At 49.0% G+C, this 21,223-nt stretch overlaps 1 protein-coding gene across 3 annotated transcripts in view; it reads right to left on the reverse strand.

The window, feature by feature from the left end:
- DENND2A (DENN domain containing 2A) overlaps positions 1-21,223 on the reverse strand; it is a 104,134-nt gene that overhangs the window by 5,945 nt on the left and 76,966 nt on the right. For all 3 annotated transcript variants that reach the window (XM_060020999.1, XM_060021000.1, XM_060021001.1), the window contains 4 exons: positions 18,861-19,001; positions 17,335-17,483; positions 2,943-3,120; positions 1,278-1,319 (listed from right to left, as the gene is read on the reverse strand). In XM_060020999.1, the coding sequence (XP_059876982.1) occupies positions 1,278-1,319; positions 2,943-3,120; positions 17,335-17,483; positions 18,861-19,001 (510 nt within the window). The remainder of the gene's footprint in view (positions 1-1,277; positions 1,320-2,942; positions 3,121-17,334; positions 17,484-18,860; positions 19,002-21,223) is intronic.

Genomic DNA, 21,223 nt, shown 5'->3' on the forward strand with positions numbered 1-21,223 from the left:
GGGGAATCTAATGTACAGTTTGGTGACCATAGTTAACATATACTTGAAAGTTGTTAAGAGAGTAGATCTTAAATGTTATCACTACACAAAAAAGGTAATTATGTGAGGCAATGGGGGGTTAACTAACCATACTGTGGTTATAATTTCTCAGCGTGTATGTACATCAAATCATCATGCTGTACATTTTAAACTTACATATGATATGTGTCAATAATATCTCAATAAAGCTGGGGGGAGATTAAATGCAACACAATTAATTTGTGAAAGTGCCTGGCACCTAGTGGCTCCTCAATCAATGTTTCCCACTGTCCCCTACCTCCCACCCCATGGGGTGGCTAGTTCTAATCCGGGGACTCGGGTCAGGGCAGATGACCAGTATTTTTTTTTTTTTTTTTTAACCAGTATTTTTTAAAGCTGGCTTTATGATCTGGGTCTCAAAGCAGGAAGGCCTTGGGATGGGCCTACCCAGAGGGGCTTTGGGAAGTGAAAGTAGATGGAACTAATGATAAAAAACAGGCATTAACATATATAACTTTTCAGTGGCCATTCCAAGTGTAAAAGCAGTCCTTCAGAATGCCCAGAAAGGCTTTATGTAATGATTCTTTGCAAGACCTGATAGGAGTCAGGCCTTTCTGGCAAGTGACAACAAGAAACTAACTGTGTATTACTTTCTCTGATAATGAAAGTAGTTTATAATCATTATAGAAAATATATGAAAGTATCAAAACAATTAAAAATCACTCATAATCTGTCTCCTTTTCAGTCTCCCATCCCAAGACGACCAGAATTAATGTTTTGGTGAGTTTTCCTTTCAATCTTTTTTAGAGTTTTATATATATATATATATATTTTTTTTCTTTCTTGTTTCTATTCTTTTTTTTAAAAAAACAAGGTCAGCAAAATAGTGTATACAATTTTGCATCCTGATTTTTCCACTTCATATTATATCATGAAATTTGTTATCAAATATTATTGAAAAGCATGTTGAAAAAAGACAAGTGTCCATAGTTATAACCTATACAAAGATTCTAATTGTCAGTAAACCGTTTTGTGACAGAACACGTGGGAATCGATCCTTTGTCCAAAGCCCTCCTCTTTGGCCCCGTCTTCTGTCCTATCCTCAGTCAAGCCCTGGCCAGGGACTGCCCAAGCCCCTTGACCTGTTGTGCAATTTCAGGCACACAAGGGAGCCTTTCCGTAGCTGGAAAGCTGAGCTCCAAACAACAAAGAGCTGAAAACAGAGCAAGCAGTGGGTTGAAGCTGCACTTCTTACTCACCTGTCTGAGGAACCGATTGTTGACAAGATCGACCACAAGGACCTATGAGATAAGGAAAAGGGACTATTATTGTTACCAGGGCTTCCGGGATACAGAGATGGACTCTTAGCCTTCTTCCTTCTTGGCACCCAGAGTGGCAGCAGGGCTGGGGGTGGAGGGGGCCATTTGTGGTTTCCTGACATTGCCACTGTAGCCACAAACGATGAAGAGGGGAGGTGGGGCAAAGGGCTTTCCAGAAACACACACTTTCAACACTGTAACTGCAGGCTGGGACGTGTCTGGGCCACAAGCTGGACTCCCTGCCCTGTTCTCGGACTGGCTGAGGCAAAGCCACTCAGACTGTTTTTTAGCGTGTGGGTCACTGAGGAGGCGCTAGAGGCCACAGCCCCCCATCGTTCCCATTCCACTCGGTTCTGTCACACCCCCACCCGCCAGGCCTCCCTCCTCCTACCTCCCAGTGACACACTTAGCCCTGTCATTTGTTTTAATAGGGTCGGAGGGGAGAGACCCAGAGGACTGGACCCAACGGGAGAGTAAGTCAAGCTACAGGTGCTGGGCTTCCATGAGTCAAGGCTTTCAGGCTAAAGCACCTCCCTCCTCCCTCCTCAGAGTGAGGCTGAGACCCAGAGCCACAACTAGGGTGAAGCAAGTGAAGGGCCTAGGGCACGAAACTTAAGGAGGCGCTCACTCATAGGATCATGCAAGTGGCCGAGCCCCAGGCCTCAGCGTGGGCCACTGGCTCTGATGGAGGATGAGCAGGGGGCCTGAATGGCCACCATGATTGCACCAGCAGCGGGAATCATGGGCTCTGACACATGGCCCAGGAGTTAAGGGAGCACTCTCCTTCCTTCTCACACCTTCTCCTGGGGTAGAACTGAGCCATTTGCGGGATTGAGGGTACCCAGGCAAACTCTTTGCAGTTCACAAACCCACACTCAAAGACCTGAGTCTGATGGTTAATATTTAACGGGACTTTAGGACTCTCTGGGCAATTAGAGGAGCTGCATCTGGGGACACGGGGAGGATTTCAGGCCCAGGGGTTCCCTGGGGGTTCAGGACTGCGCAGCGTCATTCAGTCCCCACGGTTCTGCTCTGACTGCTGGAGTTCTCAGTACACGGGGACAGACTATTTAGAGGAAGGGGCTGGGACTAAACATCCACAGAAATGCCAAGGGCTTTCCTCACTTGGATGCTAACTTGAAAATCCAGAACGCGATCATTAAAAACATTTTGGTTGTGGTCTTTTTAACTGATATGGAAAAGGACCTCCTTGTAGGAGCACAGTCTTTGTCAAGACTTCGTTATTAGCCCAAAGATAGTTTCCAGTTATTGTTCGCTCTTTGTGTGCTGTCTTCCCCCGGTGCTGCGGGGTGGGGAAGGGAAGGATAGGGTGGATGGCTATTTACGGATTAGGTGTATTAAAATCTGGGTAACTTGTTGATTGCTGCCCTTCTCAATGGGTATACATGGCAGTAGGTTCATTTAGAGGGGAAACCGAGTCTGCAGTCACTGAGGGTCTACTGAAGCCGACTTGGGGCGGCGAACTCCCAGACAAAGCTGTGGGGTCCCCCTGCTCCCCGACCCTGCCTGCTGGCAGAGCCACAGCCAGCACCTCCCCTCTGCCCCGCCCCACAGGCAGGGCACAGGGGACCTCCCTGAGCTCACCTCTTCCAGCGGCAGCTCCCTGAGCAGCGGCAGCGAGCTGGTGAGCAGCCCAATGAGGAAGGGGGTTGGCGAGCACACGATGTCGATCATGGCAGGTGGCAGCACAGGGATGTAGGTGTGCTGCCAGGTGAAGGGGTAGATGACCGCCACCATCGCGTGGCAGCACGTGGACAGGGTGCTGCAGTGGGGAGAGAGGGGAGAAAGGGCCGGTTTAGGGGAGGCGGGCAGCCTCCACGGGGAAGCCAGAGAGAGCTGTTCACACTCCAGCTCCCATTCATTCCTTCTCCCTCCCAAAACACCCCCAAACAACAAAAGCCTCTTTTCTCATGGGTACTCCTTCTCTTATTGAAGATGCTTTGTATGCAAACACACAGTCTCTCCGCCAAGCATGAAAGCCTAGGTGTGACCAAGGGAAAACAGGGTAAGTCCTTCAGTATTCATGTGCAGCCGTCCGCTCCAAATGGCTCGGTTTGTGTAAAAGTGAAACTCACATACAGTTGCTTCTTGCCCAGAATCCAAAACACAGAAAAATAACAACATTCAGAGAAATAGTCTCTCTTAAAGCAGAATGATCATAATGCAGCCTTTTAAAAAAATATATATTTATTTATTTATTTAGGCTGTGCTGGGTCTTAGTTGTGGCACATGGGATCTTTAGTTGCAGCATGCATGTGGGATCTAGTTCCCTGACCAGGGATCGATCCCAGGCCCCCTGCATGGGGAGCGTGGAGTGTTACCCACTGGACCACCAGGGAAGTCCCATAATGTAGCCTTTTATTGGCAAACGCTGGGCCTTATGAATCGTGCGTGATCCACAGCGCTTTGCTCAGTGCCTGGATTCAAACTCAGTTTGTTGAATGAAGGGTGGATTATTTGGGATTATCACTTTGATATCAGTTCTGTGGAGCGGAGCCACAGCGCAGTGATGACTGGCGGCCTTCCGAGATGAGTGAGAGCAGACTTTCTCTTCTTCCTTGCAGCCATTTCTTATCGCTACTGAGCCTGCTCACAGCAGCTCCCCTCTCCTCTCATTCATATTAGAATATGCTGTTTCTAAAATGCTATGGGATTGGAAACTTCAGAAGCTTGTTAGAAATGTCTAAGGTAAGAATAAAACAAAAGTGAGGGCCCAGTGGATTCGTCTGTGAGTATACCAAGTCATCTTCAGGGCCCTGTAACCAGCATTTCATTTGTTAGGACATCTTTTGAACATTTGCCCTGGTTCTCAGCTGTGCTCTGTTTACGTAAAGTTGCAGGGAAGCTGAGTTCTGGATAGATGAATGCTCCTTTACTAGGTTCCCATGATGTCAGGCACCTATAATCTCATTGTCATAAAACTTTCCTGAGGCCGTTTAAAAAAATCACTTAGCTCTGGTTTACTTAAGGAAAAAAGAGGTGGATTAAAAGATATTGGCTAGGGACTTCCCCGGTGGTCCAGTGGTAAAGAATCTGCCTTACAATGCAGGGGATGTGGGTTTGGTCCCTGGTGGGGGAACTAACATCCACATGCCGCGGGGCAACTAAGACCACACGCCACAACTACGGAGCTCCCACGCCTCAACTAGAGAGCCCGTGTGCCACAAACTAGAGAGCCGAAGCGCCACAACTAGAGCGAAGCCCACGCCCCACAATGAAGAGCCTGCAATGCCTCAAAGAAGGTCCTGCGTCTTAGCCGCAGCTAAGACCGACACAGCCTAAAAAATAAATAAAATAAATATTAAAAAAAAAATGAATTAAGCCAGGCAGAAAGAGACAAATATTGTTTGATTCCACTTATATGAGGGACTTAGGATAGGCAAATCCATAGAGACAGAGTAGAATAGAGGTTAGCAGGGGCTGGCGGAAGGGAGAGTGTTGCATTGTTGCTTAAAGGGTACAGAGTCATAGCTGAGATGATGAAAAAGCTCTGGAAAGGGATAGTAGTGATGGTTGCAAACACCGTGAATGTACTTAATGCCACTGAATCGTACACTTAAAAATGATTTAAATGGTAAATTTTATGGTTATGTATATTTTACTGCAATAAAAAAAGCAGGGCTTCCCTGGTGGCACATTGGTTAAGAATCTGCCTGCCACTGCAGGGGACATGGGTTTGAGCCCTGGTCTGGGAAGATCCCACATGCTGCGGAGCAACTAAGCCCGTGCACCACAACTACCGAGCCTGTGCTCTAGAGCCCGCTCGCCACAACTACTGAGCCCGCATGCCACAACTACTGAAGCCCTCGCGCCTAGAGCCTGTGCTACACAACAAGAGAAGTCACCGCAATGAGGAGCCCGCCCACTGCAACGAAGAGTAGCCCCCGCTCACCACAACTAGAGGAAGCCCGTGTGCAGCAACAAAGACCCAACACAGCCAAAAATAAATGAATAAATTTATATATATATAAAAGAAAGCAATCCCCCCCAAATCATTTAAATTCCTCTGAATCTAGTGAGTTCCTCTGAATCTAGTACCCCCTGAGACATCCTTAAAATATACACTAGCCCTCTTTTCTATCCTGCTCCGACTTTGGGGCCCCTAACCTAATAAGGGTAATGTTGAATCTTGTCCATTTATCAGCATGTCTCCTAACCTTCCTGTTCTCAATCTTAGCAAATAGTCAATCTCCTAATACTCACTGGAGTCATGAAATGCCTCTTAGTAGCATAGCATCCACATATTTCACTGACATTTGGTCTTGTGTTTTCTTTCAAATGATCACCCCCAAAATGAGAAAGATGCTACCCCAACACTTTTGTTTTTATCACTATAATACCTTCTTTATTAGCTGAGTAAGGGTGAGACAGACTAAAGTTCAGACTTATACCAAGGAGAGCAACATCAATAATTCAGCCAGCAGCTTGGGGTGAAGTGACTCCTGCCTTTCAAAGGATCTTCTTGAAAAGCACAGAAGCTTTTTTTCTTAAGGCATCACTTTCTCCTAGATATCAAGAACATTGATACTTTTAGTGAACTGCTTACCATTTATGTTTAATTTCCTTGATCTATATAGATCACTGAATGTGTTGAATTCACTTTATTCTAAATCTTTTTGATTTTTAGGACTAATCTGTATTTGTGTGTGGCCAGTCTACAAATTTGATCTGCTCAAGTACCATGGGTGTGAGGTCATGACTTAGAAAACTAGAAGGACATTAAACTATAAACAAGGATAGTTGTGTCTAGAACAGGTTTTTGCAGACTATATTTACAGCCCATTGGGGGTCTTGAAATAATTTCAGTGGGTTGTTATTAGCATTAAAAACAACTACCGGGCTTTCCTGGTGGTGCAGTGGTTGGGAGTCCGCCTGCCGATGCAGGGGACGCGGGTTCGTGCCCCGGTCCGGGAGGATCCCACATGCCGCGGAGCGGCTGGGCCCGTGGGCCATGGCTGCTGGGCCTGCGCGTCTGGAGCCTGTGCTCCGCGACAGGAGAGGCCGCAGCAGTGAGAGGCCCGCGTACCGCAAAACAAACAAACAAACAAACAAAAAACCCAAAACTACCACAGAAAGAATAGAATAGAAAATAAGAGAATATGTTGCTCATTTTTTCCAGTTGTAAATGACTATCTGTGTGTATTATGTGGGTGGTATATTGGGTCTGAATGTAAAATGTATTTCTTTTTAAAAAATTATTTATTTTTTTGGCTGCATTGGGTCTTAGTTGTGGCACGTGGGATCTTTGTTGCGGCACGTGTGCTTCTCTCTAGTTGTGGCGTGTGAACTCCAGAGTGCATGGGCTCTGTAGTTTGTGGCACGTGGGCTCTCTAGCTGAGATGCGCAGGCTTAGTAGTTGTGGCACACGGGCTTAGTTGCCCCGTGGCATGTGGGATCCTAGTTCCCCGCCCAGGGATCGAACCCGCGTCCCCTGCATTGGAAGGCAGATTCTCTACCACTGGACCACCAGGGAAGTCCCTAAAATGTATTTCTTATTGGGGACTGCAGTAAAAAGGCTTGGAAGCCAATGATTTGGACGAGAGAACTGGTGGGGGCGGGGGGTGGAGACAGGTAGACAGTGATGGTTGAGTTGGAATTTTGACATTTACGTGTTTTACTAGGATGTTGGTTTTCATTTCCAAGTGACTAGAGGGAGTCCCTTAAAAGAGACCCTAAGAAGGAATTCCCTGAAGGAAGCCTTGTGCATGAAATCCACCTCTTTTTATAGCACATTTGTTGTTAAGTTCCTAAATATTACTTGGAGAAAGAGTGGATCATGCGATGGTCCAGGCCACAGACGCTGTCATCCATGGTCTCTTCAGCAAGTCTTTGAAACTCTCACTTTAGTCAATTCACTAAAGGAGAATAAAAATTCAGCACTCATGTTTAACAGTCCGTTTACAGGGGACTTCCCTGGTGGTCCAGTGGTTGAGAATCTGCCTTCCAATGCAGGGGACGTGGGTTCGATCCCTGTCGGGGAACTAAGATCCCACATGCTGTGGGGCAACTAAGCCCATGTGCCGCAACTACGGAGCCCACGCCACAACTAGAGAGCCTGCACCTAACTAGAGAAAAGCCCATGAGCTGCAACGAAAGATCTTGCATGCCGCAACTAAGACTCGATGCAGCCAAAAATAAATACGTAAATATATAAATAAATATTACAAAAAAGAGTCAGTTTACATTTCAGAGATGTGATTTAAGCATTTTTGACTCCAGGGAAGTTATAGAATCACAGAATTTTAGTCCTGGAAGTGATTTTAGAGATGGAGTGCATTGTCTTTTGAATTTTATACTAACAAGCCCGAGGCTAAAAGAGGTTAAAGTAGGGACTTCCCTGACAGCGCAGTGGTTAAGAATCTGCCTGCCAACGCAGGGGACACGAGTTCCAGCCCTGGTCCGGGAAGATCCCACATGCCACAGAGCAACTAAGCCCATGCACCACAACTACTGAGCCTGCGCTCTAGAGCCCGTGATCCACAATAGGAGAAGCCACTGCAATGAGAAGCCCATGCATCACAACGAGGAGTAGCCCCCGCTTGCCACAACTAGAGAAAGCCCATGCACAGCAACGAAGACCCAACGCAGCCAATAAACAAATAAATAAAATTAAAATAATAATAAATAAATAAAATAAAAGAGGTTAAAGTAACCTCTGCATTCAGGATGGGGGGAGAGTGGGGACAGAGGAGTTCTGCAGACTTGGGGTGGTAAAGAGATACACACTGAGGAATGGAGGTACGAAGAGGCCCGGCCAGAAGCCTTTGGGTTTTTCTCAGTCGCTGCAATAGAAAAATACAACTGTTTTTTCCCAACTCAAAGAAAAGGCCTCCCGCCCTTCTGCTTTCTTTTGGCCTCATCCCTAGAAGGAGAAAGTCTAATGGGTTCTCCTTTCTCTGTGCTGCTGCAGCGCTTTGTGTCTCCTGGCTGAAGCCCTGCAGGGCCGGGGTTGGGGGACAGGGTGTGCCTGGCTTAGGTGCAGTGAGTGTGAACCAGCTGGACTGGGAAGGTGTTGGAACAAGTTGAGAAGATAATGATGAGCAACGCCAGAGCTAGATACATCGGGCCGGTGAATAAATGTCACAAAAGAAAGAAGAAATTCATTCATTTCACTGGAACACAGGGAGCTAGAGGACAACTGTACTCAGTTTGATGACAACTCACTGCATCACCTGTTGGCCATGTAGCTAGGTGCTGCCACTGTTTGTGATTTCTCCTAACAAGTGGTTTTTGTTTGTTTGTTTTTTGAATAGTCTGATTCGCTGTTGCAGCTGGGTCCCAATGTTCCACACCTGGTTCCCACTGCCACCTCGTTAGCTGGCACCTGTGGAACCCAGAGTGTCAGGAGCCACATGGCAGGTGGGCAGTGCTGGCAGCGTCACATCCCTCTTGCTTTCCAGCTCCACCAATATTCTAAACAAAAGTTCTGCCTCTTGAAACACTATAAGGAAAGGTCAGATTCTGTATATAATACAGCTAGTGGCAGCTCTTCCCCCAAAATAAATGGTGGAAGAGAAAAGAAGGGGTTATTCTGAGTGTAGCCTGTCGAAATTTTATTCCCCGACTCGTGAAGGCTAGAGGAGCCTTCCATGGGGGTGGGTCCTGCTGGGATTGGTGGTTTCTTAGGAACATGCAGAGAACAGTCTGTGGTTCTGGGGATGCTAAGGATGACTCTTCAAGTTCGCTTGCCCCTTAATGTGTAGCCTTACTGAGCATCTGCTGGTTGGAGGACAGGCAGTGTTTTTGAAGGAAGTCCTAGGAAGAGAGCCCTGGAAGCTGGCTTGCATTACAGTGGGGGTGGAGGAACACCAGGGCCCGCAGCTGTGATCAATTCCTACAAAAGCGAGGTGGGGGAGGAGATGCCCCAGTGGGAGGTTGCCTGGGCCACAAGGTTAAAAGATGGGCACAGGGGAGAAGGGTCAGGTCTCAGAATGCTTTGCCTTTCTGTGGTGTTTCCTGAGGATTGAAGCATCAGTCCAGAGACATCAGGATACACTTGTGACTGCTTAACTTCTCCTGGAGAAGACACTATGGTTCTGGTTGCTACAAAGCCCTTGTGCCCTACTTGGGGTTACTGTGCTGGGCAGCCTCCCAATTCACCTAGCAACCAGTAAGAATCAAGCACAGAGCTTTCTCTAAGATGCTACCAGAAAAGTAAATGATGAGTTTCCAGAGTTGGACAGACCCCAGGAATTTGAAGGATGAGCCCATCAGCATCCTTTAGCATATTCCAAGCAAAGCGTCTCTCCTACTGTGCATCAATCCCAGGAACGTGAGTGAAAGGTAACTCGGATCTAGTCTGGGGCCTGGTGAGACCTAGTAGGAGGTGGCTGCCGTATTTCCATTACTATACTTTCAAACCCTGGAGTAATGTGTCACCGAGTTAAAAAGAACACAGCCTGGGCCTCAAGAAAACTGGGTCTGCTGCTCTCTGTGTGATCTCAGGTAAAGCCCTTCTCCAGGCTTTAGATTCCTCATCTTTGACATGAGGAAAGTGGACGTTCCAGCTTTAACATCTACAAACTATGAACTATAAGAGAGAGAGAGGGCTTCCCTGGTGGTGCAGTGGTTAGGAATCCACCTACCAATGCAGGGGACACAGGTTCGAGCCCTGGTCTGGGAGGATCCCATATGCCGCAGAGCAACTAAGCCCGTGCACCACAACTACTGAGCCTTTGCTCTAGACCCCGCAAGCCACAACTACTGAGCCCATGTGCCACCACTACTGAAGCCCGCACGCCTAGAGCCTGTGCTCCACAACAAGAGAAGCCACCGCAATGAGAAACTCGTGCGCCGCAATGAAGGGTAGCCCCCGCTCACCGCAACTAGAGAAAGCCCGCGTGCAGCAATGAAGACCTAACACAGGCAAAAAATGAAAGGAAGGAAGGAAGGAAGGAAGGAAGAAAAGAAAGAGAAAGGAAAGAAAAAAAGAAAGAAAGAAAGAAAAAGAAAGGAAGGAAGGAAGGAAAGAAAGAAAGAGAAAGGAAAGGAAGGAAGGAAGGAAGGAAGGAAGGAAGGAAGGAAGGAAGAAAAGAAAGAGAGAGAGAAAGCCAGGAAGTGGAAATAGGAGCCAGGAGCTGGAAACAGCGATATTGAAAAGAACCAAGGCCTGTCATCGGAGGGTAATTGTATAGCTCATTAGCAGAGACAGGACAGAAGAGCAATGGCGACACCTCACTCTGAGCAACTAATGGATACAAGTGTTGGAGAGTTTTTAAACTGCTGCAGTAAGGCCCCAAAAGACTACACACAAAGCCAGCATAGCCTGGGAGGGATCTGAATCCGAGGGAAGAACTGGAGTACGCTTCCAGCCCGAGATTCTGTCAGTGATGGATTTGGAGTAGAAGACAATTTGTGGCTATGCTACTGTCTAAATGTTGCTTCAAATGCTATCTTCTTGGTGTTTGTAGGCAAAAATAGGTAGTTAATATATAGTCAGTCTGACGGCATTGTGCTATTAAAATTGCATTTTTCATAGCATTCTGCTGAATTAAATGTAGGTATCTCCCTGCCAGCCACTCTGAGGACCTCTGAAGTAGTATTCTGGGTGCCAGACCACCAAGATGGCAGCTACTCACACTCTTGGGTAGGCCTTGGCAAGCTCACCTGCCTGGAGGGGGCAGGCCACAAACCCAACCTTTTTCTGAGATGGCAAACATTGCTGGTGCAACTGATTCCAGACAAGATAGGGGACCCCATTTAAGCTTACAGAAACTGATTAAAAATGAACCAAAAGGAACACACAACAAGATGAAGGCGCACAGCTACACATGGACTTATTTGCTTAGTTATCCCATGTCAAGGCCAAGGTTCAAACTCTAAATTTGTCAAGATTCGACCACCGAATCCTACCTATCATTAGCTAGAAGTCTGTCATTTGGCTTCTGGTCTTAATGCACTACAAAAAGATAAGAAGTAAATTTCTTGAATATTAAAAACTTCATCCTGGGACTTCTCTGGTGGCGCAGTGGTTGAGAATCCGCCTGCCAATGCAGGGGACATGGGTTCGAGCCCTGGTCCGGGAAGTTCCCACATGCTGCGGAGCAACTAAGCCCGTGCGCCACAACTACTGAGCCTGTGCTCTAGAGCCCATGAACCACAACTACTGAGCCTGTGTGTTGCAACTATTGAAGCCCGCATGTCTAGAACCTGTGCTCCGCAACAAAGAGAAGGCACCGCAATGAGAAGCCCGCGCACCACAATGAAGACCCAATGCAGCCAGAAAATAAATAAATAAATAAATAAAAACTTCAACCTGTCTACAACTTTTGTACAAATTGTTTATGTGCAGCTCTGACTTTATTATTCAGCCTAGTTGTAGATTTGGCCAAAACTTTGGGAACTGAAATTAATGAACTAAAAAACAAAATGTTTATCATCAGAGAAATGAAGAAAGGGGTATAGGGAAATATTTATTTGGGTTGTTATGACAACAGAACAAGCCATCACAACAACATTCTTTCTTTTTCATCTGCTGAACTTTGGCTTGACAGAGCCTTAAGAAACACTCAGCGTCCACCCTAGAGATGAAACGGAGCAGAAATGTTATTCTAAATTCGATAGATTTTTGGCTCAACTTAAAACCCTTCTGTAACTCACACGGTGTTTGCCACGGCTCCCAGCTCTTCCCTCTTGCAGTGGGCAGCCACAGCTGCGGTGCTGAGCAGATGAGTCGTGCGATGCGGAGGGTGCTGGTGGCAGTGACTACAGGCCTCAAGCAGGCTAACGTCCGCCCCGCGAAGTCACGGGGCCACTCCCTGAGTTTGCAGCATGCCCTGTTCCCATGCCCTGTTCTCATGCCCTGCTCTGTGGTCTTAAGAAGACTGGGGCTACGGATGGCAATCGGGAGAGGCCCGCTTCTCGCTAAGCAGGGCTGGAACTCAGTGCATGTGCAGCCTGTAGAGAGCGATGCCAGCTGATGAGGATGAAAGTACCGGCGGAACTTAGGCTGAAGGCTTTCTTCATAGACTTTCCCAGGTCCGACAGCTTGCGGCCAGCTACTTGTTTGTCATGGCCTGGCTGAAAAACACTTCAATCCCCTCTAGCTATTTTCCCGTAAATCAGAACTAGACTGAGGCTGAGGCCTCCCAGAGGAGTACCCTTAGGCGGAGCGGAGGAGAGAAGGAGGGTTCTGGCTTTCTCCCTCAGTGACGTCACACCCACCATGCTTTTTGGTGGCGTTTCTGTGCTTCAATCATTAGCTAGGTCTCTGCCTCCCAGGTGAGGCAGACTTCTGTGCGCGCTCCCTGTTAGGGGAGGGGGCACATCTGCGGGTCAGAGAGGCCCAAAAAGAGAAGGCCGTGCTGAGGCCCCCTCAGAAGAGGGCAGTTAAAGCTGCAAGAGGAGGTGCAGAGGGTGCCCCCAGCTGCTGAACACAGGCTAGAGCAGAGGCCTGGGAATCCCATGAGAGCAGATCCACAACATGGTGTGTATTTATCTTTAACCCACATGAGGTGAGGAGGGTCATTAGCGGAGCACTCACAGTGAGTTACCTCAGCGTCTCACCGCCCTGAAGTGCCCACAATCAGAATCCCTCTAAGGGAAACGCTATCTGGATGGTTAATACTGAACCAGATCCCCAGGGAGAGAAGTGGGCCTCCGTGAAAGTGGGGAGGGGCAGATGTCTGGTTATAGGGCTGACTTTCCCTCAGTAGCGCCTTCATAGAATCCCAGAGCATTTGAGCTAGAGGGGTCCCACAGGAATTACACAGTCTACTCCCCCACTTCACAGCTGGGCAGATGAGGTGGTTGTCCCCTGGGGCACTTTTAAAAAAAAATTTATTTTATTTATTAATTTTTGGCTGCATTGCGTCTTCATTGCTGCACGCAGGCTTTCTCTAGTTGCGGAGAGCAGGGGCTACTCTTCATTGTGGTGCACGGGCTTCTCATTGCGGTGGCTTCTCTTGTGGCGGAGCACAGGCTCTCGGCGCACAGGCTTCAGTAGTTGTGGAGCTCAGGCTCAGTAGTTGTGGCTCACGGGCTCTAGAGCGCAGGTTCAGTAGCTGTGGTGCACGGGCTTAGCTGCTCTGCGGCATGTGGGATCTTCCCGGACCAGGGATCGAACCCGTGCCCTCTGCACTGGCAGGCGGATTCTTAACCACTGCGCCACCAGAGAAGCCCCTTGTTTTTTGGTTTTTAAAAATATTTATTTATTTATTTGGCTGCGCAGGGCCTTAGTTGCGGCAGGTCGGATCTTTAGTTGCAGCATGTGGGCTCTTAGTTGCGGCACGTGGGATCTTTAGTTGCAGCAATGTGAGCTCTAAGTTGCAGCATGCATGTGGGATCTAGTGCCCTGACTACGGATCAAACACGGGCCCCCTGCCTTGGGAGCGCGGAGTCTTAACCACTGGACCACCAGGGAAGTCCCCCCTGGGGCACTTTGGAAATCACAGGATGCCTGAGGTGGATGAGTCCTGGGTCAGGAATTGGGGTGGGGGGACCTTAGTAAGTCCTGGAGTAAGATCGCTGGGAGGGCAGACACCAAGGAGCACAATGCCAGGAGGCCTGGGGCACCCTGGTCCACAAAGTCAGAGAATATCATAGCTGGGAGAGACTATGGAGGTCACCCAGTCCACCTGCCTCACTGGGGTCCCGGCTGGAAGGCTGAAGGCTGTAAGGGAGGGTGGGCCCTGGGGAGAAAAGCACAGATGTCTTAGCATCTTCAGGAGACAATTCTAGCCTGATTGCCAAGCACCAAGGGGGTCCTAATGGCATGTTTTTAAAAGGACTGTAGACGGACAGTCTCACAGACACTACCTCCCCCCCCCCACCCCACCACAGAGGCCTGCTCCGCTTCCTCCTTTGCCCTGGAGCCAGCTGACCTTGTCTGAATCCCGGCCCTCCCACTGACCCCTCCCTCCCTTGAGCAAAGTGACTTAACCTCTGTGTGCTTTTTAGCTTCCTCCTAATAGAACCTAACTGACTGAGTTGTCAAGAGCCTGAGAGAATACAGGCCCAATGCTTAGAGGAAGGAGCCGGGCCCAGGGCAGCTTCCAGCGCTCCCTGTTCTCACGGTTGCGCTGTTGTTATTCTCATCAGGTTCGCTCACGCTGTGTTTCCTTCTCTTCCTGCCTCAGAGCTCTCAGGGCCTTTCTTTCTTTATTTCCCCACCTCTTCAGGTCCACATGGAACTAGTGTTGGGTGGAAAGATAATTTATTGGGCAAGAGAGAGAACACTTTGAGCCATTTGTAACAGGACAGTCATGGGCTGCTTCTGCGGACCATGAGATGACACTGAAGCCCCAGCAAGTCAGCGCTCCGAGGGGCCGGTCCCAGGCAAGCCCTTGTTTCCTAAATGAAGAGACCCGGGGCCAACAGCTGAGGATGTTCAGGCCTCCTCCCGATCCGGGAAGATGAGAGATGGACGTGCAAGCCTGAATGTTGTAAAGGGTCTAAACATGTAACTCAGGTATTTTATACGCACATTCATGCACAGGCACACACTAATTAGTGCACCATGGCCCGGCTCCGGACCCAAAGGCGGCGCCAGAATTATCCATGTCCCTGCCCCCGCCTCCTCCCCTACAAAAACCCTGTCTCCTCAGTGCCCCACGTCTGGCAGCTGCTGCAAAAGAAAACAGCCAGTGGGCAGTAAGGGCCCTATGGCGAGAACGGCGCGCAGCAGCTACAGCTGGCATTTCACGCTCTCGTGGGTGTCTGCCGCTTGAAGAGACTAAATCTCTCAGGGCAGAGTGCCAGGCACCATGGCAGGTGGGGTGACGAGAGAAACAACCAAGTCCCTCTAATCAGAACACCGCGGTGACTTGTCTCCTGCCAGAGCAGGAGGGGAGGGGGCTGGGAGGACCGACCAAGACCCAGGGTAGGGCAGGCTCCATTCTCAGGGATGGGGTCCCTTCACCGTCCATTGTCTCTCATTACAGCAGCTCCGTGTGAGGGGATGCCCAGAGTTCAACCTGTCAACCCAGAAATCTGTCCAGGGACAAGGTAGACGTGGCCAAGTCCCTTCCCAGACATCTCTGTCCTAAGTACTTCCCGGTGTCTTGGTGCCCTGAGCCTCTGACACATGCCCTCTGTTGCCCTGCAGGGATGCACTGGTCTTTGATGAGGCTCCCCTCCCTTTCTGTTCCCAGCTTCTCTTTCATTGTACCTTCATGAGAAAGACAGGTGATACTTTCTGTTCTCCTTCCCCCTGAAGAAAGCCTGGATTAGGGCGGGGGCCACAGGCCCTGGTGGCTACTCCTCTAGAGGCACGCCCACCTTCTCAGACATTTTCTCAGGCTGGACCCTTCCCGAGCCTAACATCTTTAAACCAGAAGCAAGCGTCACAAGGGACTGTTTGTCCCATCTCCACTCCTGGTAAGCCTTCTACTCCTTGCCTAGGTCTTTCTGAGATCCATCATTTTCCCCTCCCCCAAAGGAAAGCCTGAGAATTCTACAACTAAAGACGTGGGGGAGTGGGGGATGGTAGGGCTTCCAGAAAATACAGACAGTTACTCGAGTGCCGGTGAAATCCCATCCTGGTCACGGAAGGGTTATTTCTCAGCCTTAGCTTCCAGGGCCCTAACCCAGAGAACTCTCTGGTCCGAATTCCCCAGTGCCCAGGGAGCTTGGAGAGCTGCCTGGCGCCCAGCACCAGCTGCAGGCTATAGGCAGGGCCTGCTTCCCGAGCTGACAAAAGTACACAGGGAGTACAATAACTGTGACATTAAAAGTGAATAGCTAGCTCAAAGGCAGGGTGGGAGCAGCCTGGGAGTAGCCAAGTGGCTGCCGTCCAAAGGGTAGCATCATCAAGGTGACCAGATGGGCTGCGGCGGAGAGAGGGCTGGATTCCATTTCCCACCACGCCTCCTGAGGGACCCCACATTCATACACCTTGTCCTTTCCATGCTTCTTTCCCTTTTCGTCTTCCTCCCTTTTGTTTTCTAGAGTTGAGAGTCATATTTCCTCTCCAAACCACAGTTCTCCAAGTTTTGTGTTTTGGCATTTCTTCTTTCCAGATGGACTCTCAGCTGGCCTCCCTGCCTCTCCTGCGGTTGGCCCACCTCTAGCTGGGCCCCATATCTCAGCCCTTCCTGGAATTGCAGCCACCACTTGTGCAACTATGTCCTCAGGTCCAAAGCGAGGAAGGCTCTGATTCGGTATTTTGAAATGATGAAAATGCCAGGAATTTTTTTTTTTTCTTTTTTAAAGTTCAGAATTAACCCAAATCCCTACCTGCATCTCCTTCAGGATCTTCTTTGATTTGTGGCCTGGGCTTTGCAAATCACTGAATGTGACCACGAGGATGTGGGTGCATCCTACTGGGCAATGAGTTTGTGTGTGTGATTTACGTTAGTACTGAGAGGAAGGGATGCCTTAGGCTGTGTCTCTGCTTTCCACCACAGTCCTGCAGCCCTCCAAGAACCGGGCCTTGCCCATCTCTGCCAGTTCCTGGCTTTCTCCTGGGCTTTCCTCTCTGCTCAGCCACACTGAGCTGCTTTGCAAGTTCCTGAAGGCGATGCTCTTGGCCTCTCGTCTCCCTGCCTTTGTACAGACAGCTCCTTTTGCCCGCTATATGCTTTCTACTTGCTCTTCATCTTAAGACACAGGGAACTCGCCTCCACTGGGAATGAGCACCCTCCTTGGTCTCCAGAATGCTCTGCCTCTAGTCAGCCTTTACATGCTGCTGGGTGGTCTGTTTACCTCTCCATTCCCCGCCTTGGACTGAGGCCTCTTTGAGGACAGCTCTGTGTCTTTAATGCCTCTTTCCTTAGCACATGGAAGGGTGCCCAGCACAAAGCAGAATGAGTGAAAAGTAGACCAAGTACCAGAAAAGTAGTGCACAGAAGTGCGGGCTCACCTCACTTTACACAACTGGTGTGCCTCACAAACCTCCAGCCTTAGCTGTCCACTGACTCACACCCCTTCTTCCGAGGAGCTGCCTCTGCAATCCCAGGCAGTCCCTACCCCACAGATTCCAGACGGTGTGAGACGCCCGCCGCCCAAACACCTTAGCAGGAGTAGCCACGGGTGGTACCTGAGTTTGTCTGCGATGAAGATGACCCTCCTTTCCAGAAGCAGGGAGGCAAAAACACAGAGCAGGTGTCGGACGCTGAGACAGGAAAAGAGAGACTCAAAGTCCACGTGTTCGAGCCGGGAGTCCAGAGGGCGGCACAGTTCAATCACCTGCCGGGAAACAGGAGCAGCATGAGGGGGGCCAGGCCTCTCACACGCAGTGCAGACCTGGAGCTCTGCGATCTGCAGCAGGGGTGGCCCACTGCCAGTGGAAAAGGGAAAGAGAAAAAAAAGGAAAACAAAAGGGACTGGGAAAGGAAAGATCACAGGAGATTGGGGAAGGAGGTGTGTTTGGTAGGGACTCAGTCTCACAGCTGCGTGTGAGGACAGTTTGGACGGAGGTGGGAAGAGAGGACTGCAGAACAAGAGGCCCTCAGCCCAGGATGGTTGGAGACCCTCCTTGTCGATAACATATCTGGAGCCCACACAGGGAGTTCTATGACTGTTGAGGTCCTGTCCCTCGCAGTCCCACAGCAAAGCGTCTCCGTCTCACATGGGAATCACAGGCTCACGCAGAAGGACCAGCAGATCCAAGCACCTCTTTCAAGACTCACCTCCTCTAGAAGGTGATTCGTAATGAACTCAACCCCATTCCAGCCCCTTCCCAGTGATGGCTCTTTCAGCTTGTATGCTTAGTGTGCGTATCTTCTCACTCCGTACTTGCTGAAATGTTCCTGAGTTCAAGTCATTACTCATGTGCAGGTTTTTCTTTTTAAATAGCTGACTCCTTCTTGGTGAGCAGAGACTGGCTTCCACTCTCAGCATGGCACCTGCCTGGTGCTGCCCACACAGTGGGGCTCACTAAGGTTGACACCCCCATGGCCAAGCCACCTGTGTCTGTAGGGGTAGTTTAGGATTCTCCAGCAACAGGGAGACTGCTCCTCTCTGTGCTGGGAAGTTGGGTTGTTCCAGAATATCCCAGACACATCCTCATCCTTCCCCTGTCCCCAGAGGTGACCTGCTCTTCCGAGGGCCTTTAGAACTGGAGACTCAAGGCTGAATGGGACCTGCCCTCTGATATCCACAGAGTCACACACAGGGAATGGGAAGGATGAAAACAAGCTCTGGCATCAAATCCCAGCCCAGCCAAGGAAAGGGACATGCTTCAAAGTCTAGGATGAATAAAAAGTAGTACCTGAGCTTATCTTCCCTGAAAAGAATCTGCTTTACACTATAAAGTGGTAGAGGTGATGCAGACCAAAAACCTGAATAGGTTTAAATACAATTTATGAAGGTAGTAGGCTAATAAGAGAAGCTAAAGATGTTCACTGCCCTGGCACAGTTCTGAGCCAGAATCCTGGGCTGGATGGACTGGACTTAGGGTGGAATTTATGATACTCTTAGAAATGGGTGATCTGGGCCAGCCTGAGGAGCAGGAGGACATCACTGAATATGACAGCCCACTGGAAGCCAGCCCCTGGGATCACTGGAACTTGGCCACAGTCTGGGCTACTCCCCCCAGGACAGGAAAGGACTCTGATGGCTTACCTCAGTTCCTGATCCTGGCAAGAAGTTCTTGACAACAATGGTTTTGCCCAGGGCTGGGAAAGGGGCTTCCATGACGCTCCTCATGAGAGGCTGGACCAGGGCGGGAGAGATGCCTCGTCGTTTTTCCACCTCATCCAAGATCTGCAAGGGGCAGAAAAGCAGCTCAGCTATCCTGAAGTCAGGTCATCAAGGTGTAGCTCTGTTCCAGATGAAGTGGGCCTGCCACAGAGGCTGAGGAATTGTGGGGAAGCCCGTTGTCCTCATCAGGCCAAACAAAGTGTCTTTCACCTTGTGTGTTAGGGCCCCAATTCTCTCCTCTATGCAGCCCCTCTTTTTCCACGTGACTCTGTAATTTCTCCCACTAAAGGGGTGAAGTATAGTTTCTTGCCCCCTTGACTTTGAAAACTGTCCTGTTTGTCACACGGGTATGGCCATGTGACTTACTGGATTGATATATGCATTCTCAACGGGAAGAATAGCACCCCCCAAAGAGGTAAAAATTGGTTTGGGGGTTGGTGGTGAAAAACTTAGATATTGTGAGGGTTTATAGCCTTCTAAGGTGCCACAGTACATAAACAGATATGCGATATATCTATGGAATTAAAACTTCTCTGGGGGGGCACTTCCCTGGTGGCACAGTGGTTAAGAATCCACCTGCCAATGCAGGGGACACGGGTTTGAGCCCTGCTCCAGGAAGATCCCACATGTCGTGGAGCAACTAAGCCCGTGCGCCACAGCTACTGAGCCTGTGCTCTAGAGCTCACAAGCCACGACTACTGAGCCCATGTGCCACAACTACTGAAGCCCGTGCGCCTAGAGCCCGTACTCCGTAACAAGAGAAGCCACCTCAATGAGAAGCCCACGCACTGCAAAGAAGAGTAGCCCCCGTTCGCCACAACTAGAGAAAACCCGCGCACAGCAACAAAGACCCAATGCAGCCAAATAAATAAATAAAATAAATTAAAAAAAAAGTTTCCCTGGGGGGTAGCCATTTGGGCAACACAAACCAAAACCAATGAGATACCACTTCATACCCATTAAGATGGCTGAAATAAAACACAGGTAACAGGTATTGGTGAGGAAGTGCAGAAATTGGGACCCTCATACACTACTGGTGGGAATGTAAACTAGTGAAGTTTTTCTTTTGAAAACAGTCTGGCAGCTCCTCAGAAAGTTAAACATAGAGTTACTATATGACCCAGCAATTCCACTCCTAGGAATTTAACAAAGAGAAATGAGAACATGTTCACATGAACACTTGTACATGAATGTTCATAGAGCATTATTCATAGCAGTCAGAAAATGGAAATAACCTAAATGTCCATCAACTGATGAATGATAAACAAAATGTGATATTCATATAGTGGAATATCATTCAGCCATAAGAAGGAATAAAATACTGATACGTGCTACAACATGGGTGAACCTCGAAAACACTGTGCTGAGTGAAATAAGCCAGACACAAAGGGACAAATAGTGTATAATTCCACTTACATGAGAGCCTAGAGTCGAACTCATAAAAGAGACAGAAAGTAGAGTAGAGTGGTGGTTGCCAGGGGCTGGGGGAGGAGGGAACAGAGAGTTAGTGTTTAATGGGTACTGAGTTTTAGTTTGAGGAGATGAAAAAGTTCTGGAGATGGATGGTGGTGACGGCTGCACAACAATGTGAATAAACGTAATGCCAACCAACTGTGCACTTAACAATGGCTAAAACGGTAAATTTTATGTTATGTATATTTTAGCACAATAAAAAGACAAAAAATTAAAAGTAATTCCATGGGGAGGGGAGGCAATTGAGAAAAAAATATCTAAAAAGGCTGCTTAGGGGATCAATAATGAGAAAAAGGTTGCGGAGGACTGTGCCAGCAGAATGAGGCAGAAGTGACAGTGGGCCAGTTCTAAGCCCAGGCCTTAGGAGGCCTGCCTTATGTGTTTCTGCTCGCCCTCTCATGCCCCTGCCACAGCTGCGAGAAGAGCACGCATGGGACAGCTTACTGTCTAAGGGAGGTGACAGATGTGTGAGCCAGACCCGCACCCAGACTTGCAGCCTTAAGCACAGCCCAGCCAGCCTAGATCAGCCAACCCCCAGCCTACTAGCAGCACATGAGTGAGCCCATGGAGACCGGCAGAGCCGAACCCCAGCTGCCTGCCCCTCTGTGAGAGTAAATGATGGCTGCTTTACACCACGGTGGTTTGTTACATAGCATTATTGTAGCAATACTTCTGCCTTTCTTCAGAGATTCTGAGAGCTGTTCTTATCCATGATTCCTCTTTCTGTACTAAAGGACAATTTGCCATTTTAGTTATCCTTGTCCCTCACCTAGAAATAGCTTGAGATTTTGGAATCATTTAGCCAAAGCTCT

The sequence above is a fragment of the Delphinus delphis genome, chromosome 9 (assembly GCF_949987515.2).
Source record: "Delphinus delphis chromosome 9, mDelDel1.2, whole genome shotgun sequence".
Lineage (NCBI taxonomy): Eukaryota > Metazoa > Chordata > Mammalia > Artiodactyla > Delphinidae > Delphinus > Delphinus delphis.